The sequence below is a fragment of the Scyliorhinus canicula genome, chromosome 4, assembly GCF_902713615.1.
Source record: "Scyliorhinus canicula chromosome 4, sScyCan1.1, whole genome shotgun sequence".
Lineage (NCBI taxonomy): Eukaryota > Metazoa > Chordata > Chondrichthyes > Carcharhiniformes > Scyliorhinidae > Scyliorhinus > Scyliorhinus canicula.
In genome coordinates this window covers 194843367-194864382 of record NC_052149.1, presented here as the reverse complement: position 1 = coordinate 194864382, position 21016 = coordinate 194843367, and the positions used below count along the sequence as shown (strand labels likewise).

General features: G+C 42.9%; 2 protein-coding genes across 6 annotated transcripts in view; one reads left to right on the top strand and one right to left on the bottom strand.

The window, feature by feature from the left end:
• Positions 1-8771: 8771 nt before the first annotated feature.
• LOC119965282 (microfibrillar-associated protein 3-like) lies at positions 8772-18526 on the bottom strand. 4 transcript variants are annotated; one of them, XM_038795801.1, is made up of 4 exons: positions 18448-18503; positions 17760-17866; positions 12966-13446; positions 8772-11113 (listed from the first exon to the last, which is right to left on the bottom strand). In XM_038795801.1, exons 3-4 carry the CDS (start codon positions 13237-13239, stop codon positions 10314-10316), a joined length of 1074 nt encoding a protein of 357 aa, XP_038651729.1. In that variant the 5' UTR covers positions 13240-13446; positions 17760-17866; positions 18448-18503; the 3' UTR covers positions 8772-10313. The 4 variants fall into 4 exon arrangements, with proteins under 4 accessions (XP_038651729.1, XP_038651730.1, XP_038651731.1 ...); XM_038795802.1 differs by lacking the exon at positions 18448-18503 and adding an exon at positions 18416-18445; XM_038795803.1 differs by lacking the exon at positions 12966-13446 and having other exon boundaries at positions 18448-18526.
• A 298-nt stretch (positions 18527-18824) lies between these two features.
• The window catches only part of fam114a2 (family with sequence similarity 114 member A2), a 36402-nt gene continuing 34210 nt past the window's right edge, over positions 18825-21016 (top strand). The window contains exon 1 of one of the 2 annotated variants that reach the window (XM_038795799.1): positions 18825-18899. The gene's annotated coding sequence lies outside the window, so the exon portion shown is untranslated. Of the gene's footprint in view, positions 18942-21016 lie in introns of both variants that reach the window. The other variant, XM_038795800.1, reaches the window with a different exon arrangement.

Genomic DNA, 21016 nt, shown 5'->3' with positions numbered 1-21016 from the left:
GAAGATACTGGAAGTCTGCAGAGGGATTTGGATAGGTTAAGTGAATGGGCTCGGGTCTGGCAGATGGAATACAATGTTGACAAATGTGAGGTTATCCATTTTGGTAGGAATAACAGCAAACGGGATTATTATTTAAACGATAAAATATTAAAGCATGCCGCTGTTCAGAGATGATGTGGAGATGCCGGCGTTGGACTGGGGTGAGCACAGTAAGAAGTCTTACAACACCAGGTTAAAGTCCAACAGGTTTGTTTCAAACACGAGCTTTCGGAGCACGGCTCCTTCTTCGGGTGAATGGAGGTAATTCACCTGGTAATTCACCTGAAGAAGGAGCCGTGCTCCGAAAGCTCGTGTTTGAAACAAACCTGTTGGACTTTAACCTGGTGTTGTAAGACTTCTTACTGTGCTGTTCAGAGAGACTTGGGTGTGCTAGTGCATGAGTCACAGAAGGTTGGTTTACAAGTGCAACAGGTGATTAAGAAGGCAAATGGAATTTTGTCCTTCATTGCTAGAGGGATGGAGTTTAAGACTAGGGAGGTTATGTTGCAATTGTATAAGGTGTTAGTGCGGCCACACCTGGAGTATTGTGTTCAGTTTTGGTCTCCTTACTTGAGAAAGGACGTACTGGCGCTGGAGGGTGTGCAGAGGAGATTCACTAGGTTAATCCCAGAGCTGAAGGGGTTGGATTATGAGGAGAGGTTGAGTAGACTGGGACTGTACTCGTTGGAATTTAGAAGGATGAGGGGGGATCTTATATAAACATTTAAAATTATGAAGGGAATAGATAGGATAGATGCGGGCAGGTTGTTTCCACTGGCGGGTGACAGCAGAACTAGGGGGCATAGCCTCAAAATGAGGGGAAGTAGATTTAGGACTGAGTTTAGGAGGAACTTCTTCACCCAAAGGGTTGTGAATCTATGGAATTCCTTGCCCAGTGAAGCAGTTGAGGCTCCTTCATTACATGTTTTTAAGGTAAAGATAGATAGTTTTTTGAAGAATAAAGGGATTAAGGGTTATGGTGTTCGGGCCGGAAAGTGGAGCTGAGTCCACAAAAGATCAGCCATGATCTAATTGAATGGCGGAGCAGGCTCGAGGGGCCAGATGGCCTACTCCTGCTCCTAGTTCTTATGTTCTTATGTAAGGGCTATGCCACAGCCATTTAATTCACTGGAAACAGAATTTCCACCTCCCAGCAACAGGAGGTCCCGCCTCAGAGAGCCGCTGACCAATCATGGGCTGGCAACTCTCCAGTACCACAGCACACCTGGTTTTGGCTGATACAGCACTCCGGCAATGAGGAGACAGTCAGTGCAAGATCATATTTTAACTGTTTGGGGGTTCGTGGGTACCAAGCCGGTAGGCTCTGGTGAGGGGGGAGGGGTGGAGTCAGGGTTTGAGAAGTCATTGGAGGAGAAGAATCTAGGTCGGGGGATTAAGATCTTGAGGGGGGGGGGGGGGGGGGGGGCATTCTCCGATAGGTCCAGGGAAACCTCTTTTTAATTCCGAGTACCCAACTCTTTTTTCCCAATGAAGGGGCAATTTTGCGTGGCCAATCCACCTAACCCTGCACATCTTTTTGGGTTGTGGGGGTAAGACCCAAGCAGACACGGGGAGAATGTGCAAACTCTACACAGACAGTTACCCAGGGTCGGGATTGAACCTGGGTCCTCGGCAGCATGAGGCAGCAGTGCTAACTGCTGCGTCATTTGCTGCCTCTAGGGTTCCAGGGAAACTAGCCACTTGGCATGGGTCCCTCCTGCTACCAGTTAAATCCTGGTGGTGCCGGAATGTGGCCCCTAAATGATAATTAATTGCCCACCTGAGAATCTCAACTGGCCCAATGATGGGCAGACTGTTCGACACAATCCCTGCTGCCGATAAAATTGCGGTGAGAGCAGGGGTGATGGGTAGGTTGTGGGCAAGATGAACCCTGGAATTTATTGCCATCCTGCCTTCAAACTCACTGACAGGGGAGTGAAAATCATGCTCAATGACTCGAATAACCCTATAATGAGAAACAAGCTCCCTCTAGTGTTCACCAGATGTAACCATCAGCCATAAAACTGTTTTCATGAAAATGTGGTTGCCGTATCTTTGCTTGCACCCGTACCAGTTGAGGTTATTTATGAAGGCCCCGCCTTTTCAATCTTGCCCCTCACCTGAGGTGTGGTGATCCTCAGCTTAAACCACCACCAGTTAGCTCTCCCCCTCAAAGGGGAAAGCAGCCTCTGGTCGTCTGGGACTGTGGTCACTTTACCTTAGCGTTTTTTTTTACCTTGCTTGTAAACACACAACCCAGCGTAATAAATCAGACAGACCCAACGGTGATCAAGTAGCAGTAAAGACATCCTGCTGTATAGTACCCGGTAATTGGGAACTTTAGTCTAATTGACTTAAGTTCAGTTCTCAATTCCACATTCAGTTAGGCTCTTTATTATAATAATAGCACTGGGATATCAGAACACACAGCGTCGTCCAACATTGAAAATTAGAATTCAATGGAGCAAGTGCATTCTGGGAATTATACCAACTAACTAATAACAAAACTATTTACTTTTAGTGGTTCAATAGAAGAAAATAATTCTGCACCCGCAGCGACCTGCAAATCAAATTAGTCTCATTGTTGCAACAGCATTTCTTTAAATCCGGATTCCTAGCTATTCTTTCATCAAAGATTTGAACAGAATCAAAACTTCTCATTCTGGAAAAATCTACAGAAAGCCATTTGTGCGTAATAACAGGCCTAGGAATATAAGCATACATTTTGTCAAAAGTCTGGCTTCGTAGCCCGTTTATAGTCATAGAGTATATATGTCTAATTGTTCGCTCCAGAGTTAAAAAGACAGCTGTACATCTGACACCGAAAAACATGAACTTCCAAATATGCCCTGGCCTGAATCAATATTGGCTGTCTGCCAGACCACTCCAGTCAGGGCAGAAACTCATTATCGCTAAACAGAATTTTATGTTCACCCAATTACAGTATTTCTCATGTTTACACAAAAGGACAAAAAGACCATACAATGAATATGTAACTAACTTTGAGACAATAGAGATCAACTTTGCAACAGGAAAACAATAATTAAAAGGCCATCAGACTCCATAATTGGCTAATAGCTGGTCAGACATGAGCTTTTCAGAGGGCAATGATCTTGCATCACCCTAGTTAAACAGGAATATCCAGTTTAAGTCTTGAAGAGACAATAGAACTCAGGCCAGGTGTGTGTCTGTATCATGTTTCAGCATTAGCTGAACCTGGATAAAAGGAACATTGGAACACATCGTCAGTGACAACCCAGACACCACCATTAAGTGATCGTGGCCGAGCCAGTCTACTTCACTAGTGCTGATAATACCTAAATCTCAGTAGTGAGTCTGAGTCACCTCTGTACTATATTCTCAGATGGCGTGATGAAGCCAGCTCTTCTGAATACAGTTGTACTAAATTCAGGTGTCTTTACTGTGTCTAAGCTGAGTGGGCAGGGTCTTGGTCAACACGATTCAATAAGATCAAGGCTGATCTGATTGTGGCTTCAACTCTACATTCCGCCTATCCTCAATAACATTTGACTCCCTTGTGAGGCAAGAATCTATTTAGCTCTGCCTTAAAAATGTTCAGTGGCCCACCTCCAGCACTCTCCAGGGAAGGGTTCCAGGCTCACAACCCTCTGAGAGAAAGCATTTCTTCTCATCTCCGTCTTAAATGGGTGACTCTTTGGGCTGGATTCTCCGGTTGCTGACGCCAAAATCATGTTTGGCGAATGCCGGTGAATCATATTTCTGAGCGAATCGAGGGCAACGCTGCTTTCGCATTGCTCCGCCCCCCTCCAAAGCTCCACCCCTCGGCCGGCCGAGTTCCCGATGGCACAAGACACGTGTGGTCTCATCCGTCAGGAACTCGGTGTGGCGGTTGCGCACTCAGTCCAGCGCTGCCACAGTTGGGGGAGGACTGATCCGCGGGCAGGGAGGAACTTTAATCGGGGCTGGGGGCACTGTGGTGGGGCGGTCTGAGGTGCGCGAGCCAGCCGAAGGGGCGTTGCAGCAGCCGGGTGCTCTACGCTGCTGTCTTGCTAGCTCCCAGCAAAACGGGGAATTCTTGGCCATTTTATGCTGTTTTCCACCGTTCCAACACCGGCATGGGGACATAGTCTCCAAATCGGAGAATCCAGCCCCTTATTTTAAACTATGTTCCCTCATTCTAGTCTCTCCACAAAGGGAACCATCCTCAGCATCCATCCTGCTGAGACCCTCAGGATCTTTTGTTGAATATGATAAATTCTTTGCTTAGGATTCAAGTTTTGTTGCAACGTAACTTCTCCCACGCCTTCTCCCACTCATCTATTCTTCCATGTCATCTCCTCCCTCCCATAACATCTGTAATCCATTCCCTCCATCCCTCCTATGCCATCCCATCAATCCCACCCCATCCCTCATGCAAATTCTCTCTTCCACCAGGCTAATTGTTGTTGGGCTCCTGCTTACCTTCCTCTGCTTTGTTCTCCACCAAGCCTCCACTTCACCCTGCTGCTGCTGCCACCAATCCCTGGCAGTCACATGTGCACCAGTCCTCTCCATGCACCAGCCACCTAAGAAACCCACTAGCAGACATGTCCCTTAAACTGGCCAATCAAAACAGTCCAGACAGACAAATACCGAGTATTATTAACAATGGATAGAAGAGCAGAGCCAATTTTGAAAACTGCAAAAATCTATTCAATACTTAAAATGCTATTGAGTGCAACTAAATGTTGCTTAGCACCGCTTCTTTTATTTGAGCCTTGTGCAGATTAGAACATTTTTTGACCCATTCAGTTTTACGATTCCTAAACACTCACTTTACCATCTTCACATTGCATTGCTCAGAGTAACCTTCCAACTTTGCACGTCCAATGTGAAGCCTTACCTGCTGGGAGCAGTCAGGAAATTCAAATTCCATGTGAACAGCCAGAGCCAATCTCAATTTAATGACACCTTCGCAGGATAGTATCTCTAACACTACAGCACTCTCAGTAAGAAATTTGGTATTGATCATTAGCAAAACAAATAGATTGGTTTGTGAAACTAAGTGCTTAAAATTTTTATCTGTTGCGGACGATTAGTTGTCCAGTCAATCATTCATTATCCAAAATTAAAAGTTTGATAGAGAAAACACTGAAAATTGAAGTGTTGCATATATTCACAGTAAATTTGTCAATTGAAAATAAAAAGATTCAATATTCTATTCTTTTGTGCAGTACTCTGAATATTAAACATCCTTTTTCTGTTGGCACATTTTACTTATTTAGTCTACCGGATTAGATTTTATTCTTATTTTTATGAATTTGCAGATTTTGTTGTGAAAGGGTTGGAAAATGAAGCACTTTTTCTGTAATCTGTTTGTCTCGTTCACATATTGAGTACTTCCAATACAGAAACAAAATGACTGAAGTGGCTGTAGGGGTACCTGAACCTTTGTTGTATTTATTGTCAAGGTGTAGTCAGTGGCAAAAGTGCATTTGTAATCCACTAGTTGCCCCAAGATAGTGGTGGGCTCTTCATCAAATCACTGCTTTGTGTTGATGGTACTCCCAGAAAGGTATTCTAGAATATTGAACCAGAACCGTTGAAGGATTTTATGTGTCTTGCATGAGAACATTCCTCCAAAGCAATTTCAACAAGCGTGATTTTTCTTTAGTTCAAAATGCGATCTGCTCTATATTGGGAAGAACAAATGCAGATTGGGTGACCACTTTGCAGAATACTTTTATTCAATCTGTAAGTGTGTCCCCGAGCTTCAGGTTGTCTGTCATTTGAATTCTCCACATTGCCCGCATACTGACCTGTCTTCTGTCTCCTGTAGTGTTTCAATAAAGCTCAACATAAACTCGAGGAGTAACACGTCATCTTTCACTGAGGCACTTTACAGCCATCCAGTATTGCATGGTGTTAATCAATTTCAGACCGTAACCTCTGTCCCACATTCTGCTTTCTTTCATTTCGCGCGTTTCAGTTTTAATTGTTTTTTTTGTGTCTATTTTTGATCTTGCATGGTGTAGCCACCTGGGGTGGCCACTGCCCAACACAAAATGGAAGATTACAAAGAATGCAGGGAAAATGGACATGTTGCAAAAGCACTTGTGTATTCTGACTGCTGCAGAAACCAGACAGCACTGTGAAAGAAACAAGTTAGCATACTAATGAGGCGATACCGGGCGATTCCCAGGTACAATGGAAACAAGTTAACTCAAATCGATACATTGAATGGAAGGCCAGACTTTTCGGCGCCAAGAGTTGTCCAAAACAATAAGTCCCAAGAACTGCCCAGTGATCGAGGGATTGCCCCGTTATTGGGGAATTCAAATCAATCGATTGGGAAGAGACCCAATCGATTGCGTGTATAGAGGGTCCGCCCAGGTGGGCGCGAGACCCTGGGAGAGGTATAAGACAGAGACCCAGACCCCAGCTCTCTCTCTCTGCCAGCCTCTCCTTGACCAGCCAGGCCTCCCAGCAGAACACCGTTGCAGCAGAAGAACCTTGAGGAGAGGCCTGGACAGCGGCCGCCATCACGTAAGTGTCATACAATGCACGCTACGAGAGTAGCACTCCTGACCCTCTTTAGTCCATAACTACTGGAAGCCTGCGGACCCAGTGCAGAGCAAGAGACCATTGATCCCTGATCCGGCAGTTCCCTTATCCAGATAAGTATTGGCCTGTTAGTGGTAGGATTAGCCTAGTCTTGTAGTTTTATATGCATAATTAGTAGATACCTGCATTATAATAAACGTGTCTTGTTTGAACTTACTAACTGGTGTATGGAGTTATTGGTTTGAACTTGAAACTTGTGGCGGTATCTTAATGTTACCTGGCGACTCTAGAGCTAAGGAATGAAACAACGCCAAATTGAGTGTAAAGCACACTCACCCAGAACGAGCAACAATGGCAACTGTTTATTATTCATTTATATCTCCTGTAGACACATCTTGTTTCTTCACTTGTCCCAAGACCACACCCTTTGGCCTTGCACCACCGCCTTTTCCATCTAATCACTCCCAGGCTCCCCCCCCATCACAGATCTCCCCTTTCTGCCCCCCCCCCCCCCCCCCCGCCTTCTCCTTCCCATCACTTGCTTAAAATTTACATTTTTAACTTTTCACAGTTCTGATGAAAAGCCATTGACTGTTTCTCTTTCCACAGATGCCACCTGGTCCGCTGAGTGTTTCCAGCACTTTTTGTTTTTATTTCAGGTTTCTGCAGTTTTTTTACATTTAGAATGAACACACTAAATGTTCTAGGACACTAATTGCAATTTATCATGGCCAATCTGCACATCTTTGGACTTTGGGAGGAAACCGGAGCACCCGGAGAACGTGCAGACTCCGCACAGGCAGTGACCCAGCCAGGTATCGAACCTGGGACCCTGGAACTGTGAAGCAACTGTGCTAACCACTGTGCTGCTCACATAAAGGAATAAGGAAATATTCCTTTATTAGAAATAGTAAAAATGATGTTCAGACAAGGCTATCTCTTGAGTTAATTTTTTTGTTAGTTTAAAAGTCTACAGGATGAACCTATCCAAAGACGAGTCTGACCAACACTCTTTTTGCCCCAGAATTCGAGAACAGCAATTGTTTAAAACTAGTCTGTTAGAGGTTTTATGGGTCAGGGACATGTAATCTGGGAGTCTACTCCAGAGAGATACTGGCACACATCAGGGACACGCAATCAAGGATACAGACCTACGTCAGGGATGTGTAATCTAGGGGATACAGCCACGTCAGGGATATGTAATCCAGGGGGATATGGACACATGTCAGGGATGTGTAATCCAGGGGGATATACAGCCACACGTCAGGGATGTGTAATCCAGGACGATACGGCCACACATCAGGGATGTGTAAACCAGGAGAATACAGCCCCACGTCAAGGATGTGTACACACATCAGGGATGTGTAATCTAGGGGTATATGGCAATATGTAATCTAGGGGAATGCGGCCACATGTCAGGAACCTGTAATCCTGGAGGATATGGCCACATATCAGAGATGTGTAATCCTGGGAGGTACAGTCACACATCAGGGACGTGCAATCCAGGGAGATGAGGCCAGTCAGGGATGTGCAATCCAGGGAGATGTTTCTACAAATCAGGGATGTATAATCCAGGGAGATGCGGCCACTAGTCAGGAATGTGTAATCCAGGGCGATACAGCCACAAGCCAACAATGTGTAATCCAGGGAGATGTGGTTACAAGTCAGAGAGGTGTAATCTAGGGAGATGTGGCTACAAATCAGGGATGTGTAATCTAGGGGGATACAGCTACAAGTCAGCGAGGGGGATACAGCCACAAATCAGCGATATGTAATCCAGGAGGATACAACCACATGTCAAGAATGTGTATTCCAGGGCGGTACAGGGATTCTCCCCACAAAGAAAAGGAGGAAAGCGACTGTAATAACAGTACTGGGTGTGATACGACAACAGGTGGCCAGGAATCTTCAGGGAATAAGTCAAAATTAACTCCAGGTAGAGGACTGAACAACGGTGAAAGTGTAGAGGATCACTGGAATAATCTTCTAACCTCTAACCAAAGGACAATTATGCAATATAATTTCAACTTTATTTTGTAAACTACTGGTTAAATACTGTATTAATTCTTGCTTATGTCAAATAAAAGTCATAACTACTACCAATATAGTGTCAGCATTTAACAACTGAACTGACAATCCAAAGGAGTTACACTGTATTACCAACTACCTATGAAATATGAAAATAAATAAACATATGTAAGAATCGATTTCTTTTCAATGTTTCATCTTTTAAAGTTGATAAGTTTAAGTGACAGAGTACAATTGCATTGATAAATTGGAATGTATGTGGAGCACATTGTTAAATAGCAGACATGAATGGTGAAATAATGACAGCATCAGATATTAACAACTTTTACTGCATAAAAAAGCAGGACCCAGAACTCAAATTGAAATTACAACTAAAGAATATTTGCTTTGGGTTTATATAAACAGTATAGCTCACAGGTATTTAACATTTCCAAACTGGTTAACATAGAAATTTCATGGACCTAATTTTCTGAGTCATAGGTACTCATCATTTAAAGACAAAAGAGGATTTAAGGGAAAATAAGAGAAACAAAATGGGTAATGCTGTGAGTGGTCATTAAGACCACTTTGGTCCTTGGATTATTCTATGCCGCAAATCAGTTTAAACATCACAATTTACAAATTTGGAACAGTTTGAACATTGACTAAACTGAAGAAATAAAACAATAATAATTCATTCAAAAAGGTAAAGTGAAATAGATGAGGTATTGAGTCAGTCACCTTATGCAGTTTACTGAGTATTCAATTCAAAGCACCACTGCATTTTTTACGAGATTGCTGCTTGCCATGTAGTTAACGCCGACAATACTTATGTAACAAATTATTCCTAAATATAGTTAAGAAGGCAAGTCTAGAAGACTCATTTCATTAAACATTTGGATCCTAGCTGCGATACTGAAGTATGCTAGGACTGGCAGACACTTGGGATACTAGAGTAACAAAGTGTGAAAACAGTTGCATGCATTATGTAGAAAATAGTTAACTCAATCAATGACTTGATTGCTTAAGGAGTTAAGAAGAGAATCATGCACTTGAACATACAATAAAATTCAGGTCTTCTATAGGTAGCAAAAACCCTTCCACACCCCAGTATAACAGAATAAAGATCATGAAATGTATACAAAAATGTACTTTTTAGGACAGAAAAGAAACAATAGATTGTTAACATAATCCTTGTTGGTACTTCAGGAACATTAGTATACAACTGTTACCAACAAGGTGTAACCTTACCACATGGATCTTCTGAACAATCATGGGCGAGCATCACTTTTTCTAGGCTTGCAGTGAATGATTTGTCCCAGATATGTTAAATTCAAATTTCTAAGATGGCATTGCAATACCTTATACGTTCTACTACATACCTCTTTAATTTACTCTATAAATTTAGGCAAATCATTTTTACATCCATTAAATAGAACACGATTATCAAATAACTGCTACATCTGATCGTAAAAAAAAGATTTACACTTGACACCTTCTGGATACAAGCGGCTATTAGCCTCTTTAGTATCAGTCTGCAAGTGACCACAAGTTACATATATATTTCTATTAAAACTGACTTCATGGTGTCGATTAAATACAAGTTTGATGTGGGTTGAATATGATTGCCTTTTGGTCCATTTATAAATTCTTAAAAACTGTTTTGCTGATAGTTTAAGTTTGTCTTTTCTCACTGAACAATCTCTCCATAATTTCAATCCAAATCAGATAGCTTACAGAATTCATATATGACTTTCATACACTATTCCATCTGCTTTGTTTATCTGTATCTTGGGTAGATTCTCTTCACTTTGTTCAAGTTGGCTACTTCCTTGGGATAGTGTGTCAATGCTCTGTTTTTCCGATTGAGAATGTACTGAAACTTGAACAGCAATCTCTTGGCACTCCTCATGCACATATGAATCATCTGATTCTCCTGCAGGTGAACTGCTGCGTTGAATTTCAGTATCAATAATGTAAATCTCATCATTGCCCCCAACTGCCTGACCATCTTTATTTTCTTCATTTGCGGTCTGCTCTGCATCCTCCAGCCAGACAGCCTCAATGATATCCTCCACAAAGGCTCTGCAGTTCAAGATAAGAGGTGGCAGAGGAATGCTACGAGCAAGTTCTTCAATGTACCTGGCAAACTCCATGGTCTTAAACTGAGTTACTTTGGCCAATTCAAGAGTCTTTGCAGATGTGATGATAGGAATGCGTTTTGCAATTTCAAATGCCTTCTGTAATTTTTCTGCTCCTTCCATCTTGAAGAAGTCGTTGATTGCTTTTTCAGTTTTCCTGAGGTGACTGCTCATCATACAGAGGCGAGTGATGTTCAATATCATAACAATCGTGAAAGCAATGAGGCAAACTATCATATAATAAACACCCATGTCGCCTGTGGTGAAGACAACACGCAAAGTGACTGTGTAATTTAAGGTGCCATGAGAGTTTGTTGCGACGCACGTGTAACGACCTCGATCAGCAAACGTAATACTGGTGATGTTTAGTTCTCCACTGTCTAAAATAAGCCATTTTCCATCTGTATAATGCAGAAGGGGAAACGAGATTTCATAAGGACGCAATCATAGAAATATTTTAATTTTACATTTTGAAGACCTGGCAACAAGATTTAGACTTTCTACAATTTTAATTACCTAGAGCAAAAGGGCGATTATAGACAAATTCACTGAGAAATGGGTAGGCACTTGACTTAGGACACCAGTGAATTTTCTGGCTGATAGTGATGATGAATTTGCCACTGTCGAGTTCAGACATGTGTAAAGACATGGGACTTTATGGTCATGAATATCACAGCTGAAAGTCCTTTCAGCAAGAGATACTGAAAGATATCATGCAATGAAATCCAACATAAAATTTTCATTAATCAACCAGGCTGAGAGTTGACAACAATGAGTGGTGCATGCAAAGAATTTATTCTACGTGGTTGAAGGTCCCTGTCAATTAGTCTATGAGCGAAATCAAATGCCTCCTATGTTGCGCAATAATCCCCAGGTTTTTGAATTAATGCAATTTCAAGCATATTTAATTTATTTGTATGCAGGGAGACAGGCTTTATTCAAGGCTGATGTCTCAGACAATTTGGAGAACATTGATGTATCATACAAATACGGAAGCAAAGTACTCATTTAGTACCTCTGCTTTGCCCCATGTCTCCATCAGAAGATATTTTTTTGGTCTCTAATTGGCTTCACACTTCCTTTGACTACCATTTACTGTTTATAATTGGCATTATGAATTCACTTTTAAGTTATTCACTAGAAGAAAAAAATATTTTTATTCATATAGTGCCTTTCACTATCACTGGACATCCTGAAGCACTTTACAGCCAATAAAGAAATTTTGAAGTGCAGCCATCGCTATAATGTACGAAACATGGCAGCCAACTTGAGCATAGCAAGCACTCACAAACAGAAAGTTTATAGTGACCAGATAAATATTTTTGTGATGCTGGTTTGGCTACAAATATTGGCTAGGGCGCTGGGGATAACTCCACTGCTCTTCTTTGAAATAGTGGCACCTCGCAGGGCCCTTGATTTAATATTTCATCTGAAAGACAAAGCCTCCGAGAGTGCAGCAATCCTCCGTTGCTAATCTAGTCTCATACTCGCTCTTTGCCCCCTTTTCCCTTTTTCTTTCTATCCCCTCCATTTTTGGACTGCACTAGTGCAGGGTCGAACTAAAAATGTTCAACATTTTCAGGCATTTTCCATAGATCCATCTACTGGTGCAATTCTGTAGTATTATGCAATACTTTGCCTCTTTTCAAAGGTTTGTGCCACAGGATATACTCTGCAAAATATGAAAATATCTTTTAATTCCCCAGCAGCAGAAAATGATGCTGTTGTCAATCTCTCCAAGCTCAACATGAACTTAAAACATTTACAGAACAGAATGTCCTACATATAATAGGAAGTACTAGAGACCATAAGACATAGGAGCAGAATTAGGCCACTCGGCCAATCGAGTCTGCTCCGCCATTCAATCATGGCTGATATTTTTCTCATCCCCATTCTCCTGCCTTCTCTCCATAACCCCTGATCCCCTTATTAATCAAGAACCTATCTATCTCTGTCTTAAAGACACTGAGTGATTTGCCCTCCACAGCCTTTTGCGGCCTCCACAGTAGTACTTATTTGCAAATACCAATACTGGCACTGCAAGCCTGCAATTAAAATATGTTGCCTTCCCCAAAACTAACGATTCACATCTTAACAGGCCATAATCATTTTTAAGCACAATTCTTCCAGTAACATCAATTCTTCATATTAGTTTGTGTCTTTATAAAGTAATAAATAACATATTAAGCATTTGTTCAAAAATAAAAAGTGATCAATAATTTGTAGTTGAGTGATCTAAACTTCACTTTTTACCTGTTTCTCCAGTTTCTTCCAACAGATCTCCCTTTGAGTTGTACCACTGAATATTTTGCAACTGGCTGCTGTTCACATTGCATTCAATTAACACACTGGTCCCTTCCTTTACTATTAGGTCACGGTGTGCTGGTAGGCTTGACAGAGATCCTGCATTTGCCACAGAACTGACCCTTTCTGTGTTGACATAACTGTGATTTGCACCATTGTATAATGTGCAAACAAATGTGCAGCAGTTGAAAAACAACAATAGTATTAAACCTGAGTGCTTCATTTGAAAATATTTAGGTTTTCAGCATTTACAACAAGCAAGCCTATACATATGTAAATCCACTGCAACTCCAATGCAACTTGATACAAGTTTCATGTGTAGATACGGGCTTTCCAACAATCAGTTCATAATGCTCGCCGGTTTTGTAGTAGCTACATGGAGCCCATATCAGATTCTCACATGTACATACATCCACGCTCAATTAAAAACCTGCAATAATAAAAACAGAAACTCATGAACACATACGTATGACAACGAGGCTTTTCATAAGGTAATCACAAGGTAACATACTCAAGTTCATTAATATTACATTCCTTTTCTAATCACAACAAAATTATAAAGGGCATTCACTGCAAAACAGATTTTCTCTTACAAATGAGGCTGGATGAACAGCTCAGCTTCTCTGCTCCAGGGAAAACACCCCCAGCCTATCCAGTCTCTCTTGATACCTAAAACACTCCAGCCCAGGCAATATGCTGGTGAATCTCCTCTGCATCCTCTCCAGTACAATCACTTCCTTTCTATAGGGTGATGACCAAAACTGCACATAGTACTCCAGCTGGGTCCTAACCAGCATTTTATACAGTTCCAACATAAACCTCCCTGCTCTTATATTCAATGCCTTGGTTAATAGAGGCAATAATCCCATAAGCTTTCTTAACCACCTTATCTACCTGCCCTGCTGCCTTCTAGGGACATGCACAGCAAGGTCCCTTTGATCCTCTGTACGTCCTAGGGTCCAACCATTCATTCTCCAAGTCACACACAATCCTGACTTGGAATTGTACTTCATTCATCATTGCTGGGTCAAAATTTTGGAAATTGTCCTCAGAGCACCTTCACCACACAGAATGCAGCAGGTTCAATAAGTCCCCCCATGTTTCATAGGACCTATAAACTAGGGGCTGGGTTTATGCAAAAACTTTAGTGTTATAATAAAGCTCCAGGGCAATGTTAAAGTTGGTGCATAAGCAGGAAGTAGTTCAGTTGGCTACTTCCCATCAAACCACATAAGCAAACTAAGTTCCCAAGCCAAGCAGTTTCCTCCGATCCTGCAGTGTTGAGTGCAGATAGGCCTCCGCTGAGTCTGTGGATTAGGCATTATTCTATGATGTTGTGCATAGTTTGCTCTCTCCCACAGACATATGGGGGGCTGGCACTCATGCCCCATTTGTGGAGATTGGCCAAGCAGGGGCCGTGGACGATCCAGAACCAGTCACGAGTGGACCACTCTTCCCTTGGAAGGTTAAAGCAGGCAGCTGTTGGGCTGGGTTTGAGACCAGATGGGTGTTTGTCATGTCCAATGATTGTCATTTATTTGTTCAGATGGAATTTGCACTTAAGTCCTGTGAGGGGAGGATTTCCAGATTGGCCTTCTTGATGGGAGTCGTACCTTGGGTGGGCTGAATAGATCAGCATGAATTGGCAGGTTGACGGCATTGCAAACTTTTTCTATAATTTTTTGGGTTGTTGCAAGTTGGCAGAAATGTGCAGGAGTGATGTTTGCCAGGACAGGGGGCCTAGAGAGTGGTGTTCAGCACAGTGTTCTAGTAATGGTACACATGGTAGCATTCAGCTCAGTGTCAACTCTGTGTACGTGATGATTTTGGCCAAAAAGGTGTGCAGTATTCTGCAACTGAGTATGAGAGTGCGATTGCTGAGGTTTGGAGGGTGGTGGTACCAGCAGATCACATTGAGCTGGCTGTTTTGTTATGCTCTTGATGTAGCATAAGCTGCTTCCTTGATGTGCACTCTGACAAAGGAAGGTTCAGATTTGGAGATAGCTTTAACACATTTATTAGCCTGTTAACGATTCTCCTACTTGGATTCGACTCTCCTGTCAATCCTGCTATAGCTACTCAGACTGACTACCTAGTCTGCTACAATCCACGTAGTGGGTGTGATGTGTTTCAATCAACCCTGTGTACTCACTAAGTGTCTCCACTGGAAAGAGGAAGATCATGTGTGCTGTGTCCTTATATATGGGTTGGTGTAATGCCCCCCTGTGGTAGTGTCACCTCTGTGTGTGTTGTGACTGCCCAGTGGTCGTGTCCTATCTTACTGGCCTATTGGTTGAATGTCTGTGTGTCATGTCTCTGGTGCTCCCTCTAGTATCTATCTAGTCTACGTGTATTTACATTAACCCCTTGTGCACATACGGTGATGCATATCACCACACTGGCTAGTTTGGCAATCAAGTTATTTCTAAACTTGGCCTTGACTGCAGTTGTTTTCAGATATTCCCAGAAGGTCAATGTCCTATCTGACGTAACTCCGAGGTATGTTGGGAGTTGGGTGGTGCTTTAACTTGTAGCCATTTATTTGGATGTTAAACTAGTTATGGTATTGCATTGTAAAGATGGAATAAGCTGGATACTGTTTTTGCAGGGGTTGGCTTGAGTCACCACGTGTTGCAGTGTTGCTCAAGTTTTGACAGTTCCTCGTTTAGGGTCGGGTTCAACGTGTCGAAGTCGGGGGCGGGTGAGTTGCAAGACAGATGTTGTCGGCATGTCTGAATTTTAAGGAGGTTGTTTTTGGAAAATCATTTGCCTACAAGTTTAACAGGGTTGGAGCCATTCTTGATGGAGTCCATGGTTTGTCATATCCATGTACTTTCTGCCTGTTTAAGGTGAACTATGAACCTTTCTTTTTTAAATTAATTTACGGGTTGTGGTCATCACTGACTAGGCCTGCATTTATTGCCCATCCCGAGTTGCCCTTGAGAAGGTAGTGGTGAGCTGCCTTGATTGTTCAACTGTGTTCTGATGCTTTTTGTTGCCCAGGGTGGGGAGAGGGCCTTTGGCAGCTTCAGGAGGCCAGTGTGCCAAACGGTGTCATAGACGGATGTGGGGTCAAGGAACACAGAACATGTCTTCAGGTTTTTCTGAAAGTCATTTTCAATGCAGATGGTAAGGGGCCAGTATCTATTCTCCTGTGCTGTGGTCCTTGTGGAAACCAGCTTGGTCAATGCAGAGGACTTCTATGATTGGAGATATGCACAGAAGGACAAGGCATTCAATGATTTTATATGGGACCAACAGGAGAAAGATTGGACGGTAGTTGTCTGTGAGTATGGGGTCTTTTCCAGGTTTTGCCACGGCAATGACATTTGCTATCTGCTATTTATTTGGAATGATATTGAAATTTATGACCACCGTGTAAAACATTTCTATTTTTTGGTGCTGTCCACCAGTCATGATCTGTGAATGTGCACTTTGAAGTTCTTCTGTTTTTCTAATCCATTTAAAGTATTTGTGTATTTCCTATCCCCAATTTTTCTTCACGTTTTCTACATTGAACTGTATGGGTCACTTATCTGTCTAGCCTGAATAGGAACTGCAATGAGCCAATTGTTACTCTATTGGTCTTATTTCAAACATGGTTTCATTTGTAGTACTCTTGCCAGAGTTAGAAGGTCAATGGTTCAAGCTCCAACCTTGAAATTTGGGCACATAATCTGGTCCTACTCTTCAATGCAGTGCTAAGGGATCATTGCATTGCTGGTGAGGATTTTGCAGCACGACCTGGTGGCAAAACATTCCCATCCCACTGAAGGCAATCCCCTACGGCGGGTTCCCCAGTGGCAGGACAGGCGAGACACACAAAAAATACCGTAGACATTGGCGGGACCGGATGATCCCACTGTCGGCCAATGGCAAGCTGCCTCTGCCAATGGAAAACAGGCCACGGAGGGGCCAGAAGACATAATCTATTATCTTTGAGAAATTAAAGCGAGGATTACTTCTGTCCCTGGCGTAAAAGATCCCATGACACTAATCTGAAGAGAAGCTGGGGAATTCACACCAGTGTCCTGATCAATACTTATTCCTCAACTGCCATCTCTAAAACAGATTACCTCCTGGCTGTTAGTGGGACAACAGAGAACAAAGAAAAGTACAGCATAGGATCAGGCCCTTCTGCCCTCCATAATTGCTGCCCAGCTAACCTAAAACCTTCTACACTTCTGGGGTCTGTATCCTTCTATTCATGTATTTGTCAAGATGCCCCTTAAACATCACTATTGTACCTGCTTCCACCACCTCCTCCGGCAGCGAGTTCCAGACACCCACTACCCTCTGTGTAAAAAACATTTCCCTTACACATCTCCTCTAAACTTTGCCCTTGCACCTTAAACCTATGTCCCTTGTAGTGCATACACTGGCTGACACATTTCCTGGACTGCAACAATTTAAAAAGCTGCAAAGAACTTTTGGTGCCCTGAGATTGCAAAATATACTAACTGTCAGTCTTCTTCTCTTGCCCTCCCCATGACAAGACGTAATTTTAAAACTCAAATTTGGCAGAACTTTATTAGTTGGCTTATCATCCGTTTGTTTAACCTTGATGGTATTCTGTCCTATGATTTCTGGATACATAAAAGTAACAATATTGATTACTTAAATGACAGACAGGCAGAAAGACACACTACACACGCTTAGTGTCTTTCACACCACCCCCCTCCCCAACCACTTAAAAAAATAAGTTAGTTTTCTCATCTGCCAATATTGGTTTTGAAAACATACCGTTGCACATTTCTATTCCCATTGCGTTAGCACAGGTTTACTCGTGCGATGACTAACACTTGGATAGCAATTTTCTAGCTCTTTGGGCAAGGTGTTCGTCAACAACTCTGAAAAAAAAACAATTATATGTGGTGTGTCAGAAGCATTACACTGTTTGCATTAATATGAACACAGCAAATATCATGCAGACGCCCACTTGCCACACAAATTGGCAGACTTTATTTCTGATCCCTGGGTCCCTAAAAAGACTTTGGAAATTCCAAGTCAAACGGCCATTTTAATTTGAAACAGGAAAGACTTTTAGAAAATGTTGTGAAAAAGCTGAAATAATTATTGCTGCAACCGTACAGCTCCTCTCAACGTCCCTTTGCAAAGAAAACCTACATTCGTTCAATCAGGTTCACATAGCTGCAAACGACAAATGCTCAAACCATCTGAATGTAAATTACTGGCTTTAGAAATGGTGTATTAAATGAAGACAACAGTTTGATGAGCGTGGACGTTTTGAGCGGCAGTTGCATATGTTGCACTGACAACGGTAGTGAAGTCAATGGAAGAATTCCACTGTCCTGGCGATAGGACACATTTACTCTATCTCACCTAACCGCGGTTAAATTACATTACTATATATCTAAACAACCGAAAATAACACGAACCCGTCAATCGCTTTAGCTTCCTGCCAACTGACCTGCAATCCTATTGTTTTTTCTCTTCGCTGGAGACACCAGCTGGCTCATGCGCACTGAAATGTTTATGGTCCGCCCCGCCACAGACGGCGCTGTGCAGGGAGGATGCTGTAGAGCATGCGCACTGAAGTGTTTACGGTCCGCCCCGCCACAGACGGCGCTGCGCAGGGAGGATGCTGTGGAGCATGCGTACTGACGTGTTTACGGTCCGCCCCGCCACAGACGGCGCTGCGCAGGGAGGATGCTGTGGAGCATGCGCACTGAAATGTTTATGGTCCGCCCCGCCACAGACGGCGCTGTGCAGGCTGGATGCTGTAGAGCATGCGTACTGACGTGTTTACGGTCCGCCCCGCCACAGGCGGCGCTGCGCAGGGAGGAAGCTGTGGAGCATGCGCACTGAAGTGTTTACGTTCGGCCCCGCCAGAAGGCCCTGTGCGACATCCGGGGGTGAAAGGTGAGTGACGTGGCCGCGGAGTTTGATGTTGGAAAGTTGCAGGTGAGAGAGCGGCTGTGGCTTTCCAGGTTCTCTGAGGCACTGGCTGGAGGTGCGGGGAACTGCTGAAACTGCGGTAAAAGCCCGTCTGCCTCCAGCCCATTATTGACTGTCAGAGGGACAGGGTGTAAACTCCTGTCTGTGGATCTATTGTGACAGTGTACATCCCATTATCGGGCCAATGTCACATTTAAATCGGCACCCTATCCGCTTTATCTTGGTTACTGGTTCAGTTAAATTTATTTTAGTCACATGCTCTGGACAGTAAAATTACTTCAATAAGTTGGGCGACGTGGTTTTGAGCGTTATTGCAGCTTTCTGAACGTGTGGACTTTGCTTGATGAATGCAATGTGACACACCTACTGCCTTCTACAATTATCCAGTTACACCCAGCTGCAGGAATTTAATATTGATGTTATTGGGATTCGGGATCAAGTCTTGAGAATGGGTAACAAGTTCTCAAAGCAAATGAGGATCTGTGGAAATAAACTTCAAATGCTTAACCTGTTTAACCATGCAGCCAGCAATTGACAAATGCTATTAAAATGTTGACTGACATAGGCTAACACCATTGAATTTTTTCATGTGTAAAATTGACAAGATTATCTGACCGACAGAATTAAAATGTTTATGAAAGTCCTTGAATGTGTTGTCACCTCCCACATCCATTCCCAGAATTCAATGTTTGAATCTCTCCAATCAGATTTCTGCTCTTGCCACAATGCTGATTTGGCCCTTACCAGATTCATAAATGACATCCTATATGACGCTGACAAGGGTAAACTTTCTCTCCTCGTCAATCTTTACTTGTCCGCAGCCTTTGAGACTTGACTGCACTATCCTTCTCCAACTCCTGTTTATTGTTCACCAAAGCCATTATTTTCAGTGCCTACTGTAAGACCTGATGTGGAGATGCCGGTGTTGGACTGGGGTGAGCACAGTAAGAAGTCTTACAATACCAGGTTAAACTCTAACAAGTTTGTTTCAAACACTAGCTGAAGGAGCAGTGCTCCAAAAGCTAGTGTTTGAAACAAACCTGTTGGACTTTAACCTGGTGTTGTAAGACTTCTTACTGTACTGTAAGACCATAAGACATAGAAGCAGAGTTAGGCCACGGCCCATCAAGTCTGCTCAGCCATTCAATCATGGCTGATATTTTTCCCATCTCCATTCTCCTGCCTTCTCCCCATAACCCCGATCCCTTTATTAATCAAGAACCTATCTATCTCTGTCTTAAAGACACTCCATGAATTCGCTTCCACAGCCTTCTCCGGCAAAGAGTGCCACAGATTCACACCATCTGGCTGAAGCAATTCCTCTTCATTTCTGTTTTAAAGGATCGTCCCTTTAGTCTGGGATTGTGTCCTCTGCTTCTAGTTTTTCCTACAAGTGGAAACATCCTTTCCACATCCACTGTATCCGGGCCATGCAGTATCCTGTACGTCTCAATAAGATTGGATTGGATTTGTTTATTGTCACGTGTACCGAGGTACAGTGAAAAGTATTTTTCTGCAAGCAGCTCAACAGATCATTCAGTTCATGGAAGAAAAGAGAATTAAACAAAATTCAAGAAAATACATGAGAATAGATAATAGGGCAACACAAGATATACAATGTAACTACATAAGCATTGGCATCGGTTGAAGCATACAGGGTGTAGTGTTAATGAGGTCAGTCAATAAGAGGGTCATTTAGGAGTCTGGTGACAGTGGGGAAGAAGCTGTTTTTAGTCTGTTCGTGCGTGTTCTCAGACTTCTGAATCTCCTGCCCGATGGAAGAAGTCCCGCCTCATCCTTCTAAACTCCAATGAATACAGACCCAGAGTCCTCAACTGTTCCTCAAACAACAAACTCTTCATTCCAGGGATCATTCTTGTGAACCTCCTCTGGACCCTTTCCAAGGCCAGCACATCCTTCCTTAGAAACGGGGCCCAAAACTGCTCACAATACTTCAAATTGGGTCTGACCAGAGCCTTATATAGCCTCACAAGTACATCCCTGGCCTTGTATTCTAGCCCTCTTGACATGAATGCTAACATTGCATTTGCCTTCCTAAATGCTGATTGAACCTGCATGTT

Bases quoted from the DNA above. Each gene is read 5' to 3' on its own strand.
- LOC119965282 (XM_038795801.1), bottom strand. From the start codon at position 13,239: ATGAAGCACTCAGGTTTAATACTATTGTTGTTTTTCAACTGCTGCACA. The intron at 11,114-12,965 runs GTAAAAAGTGAA...TGCATTATACAG, and splicing joins GGAAGAAACTGGAGAAACAG to ATGGAAAATGGCTTATTTTA.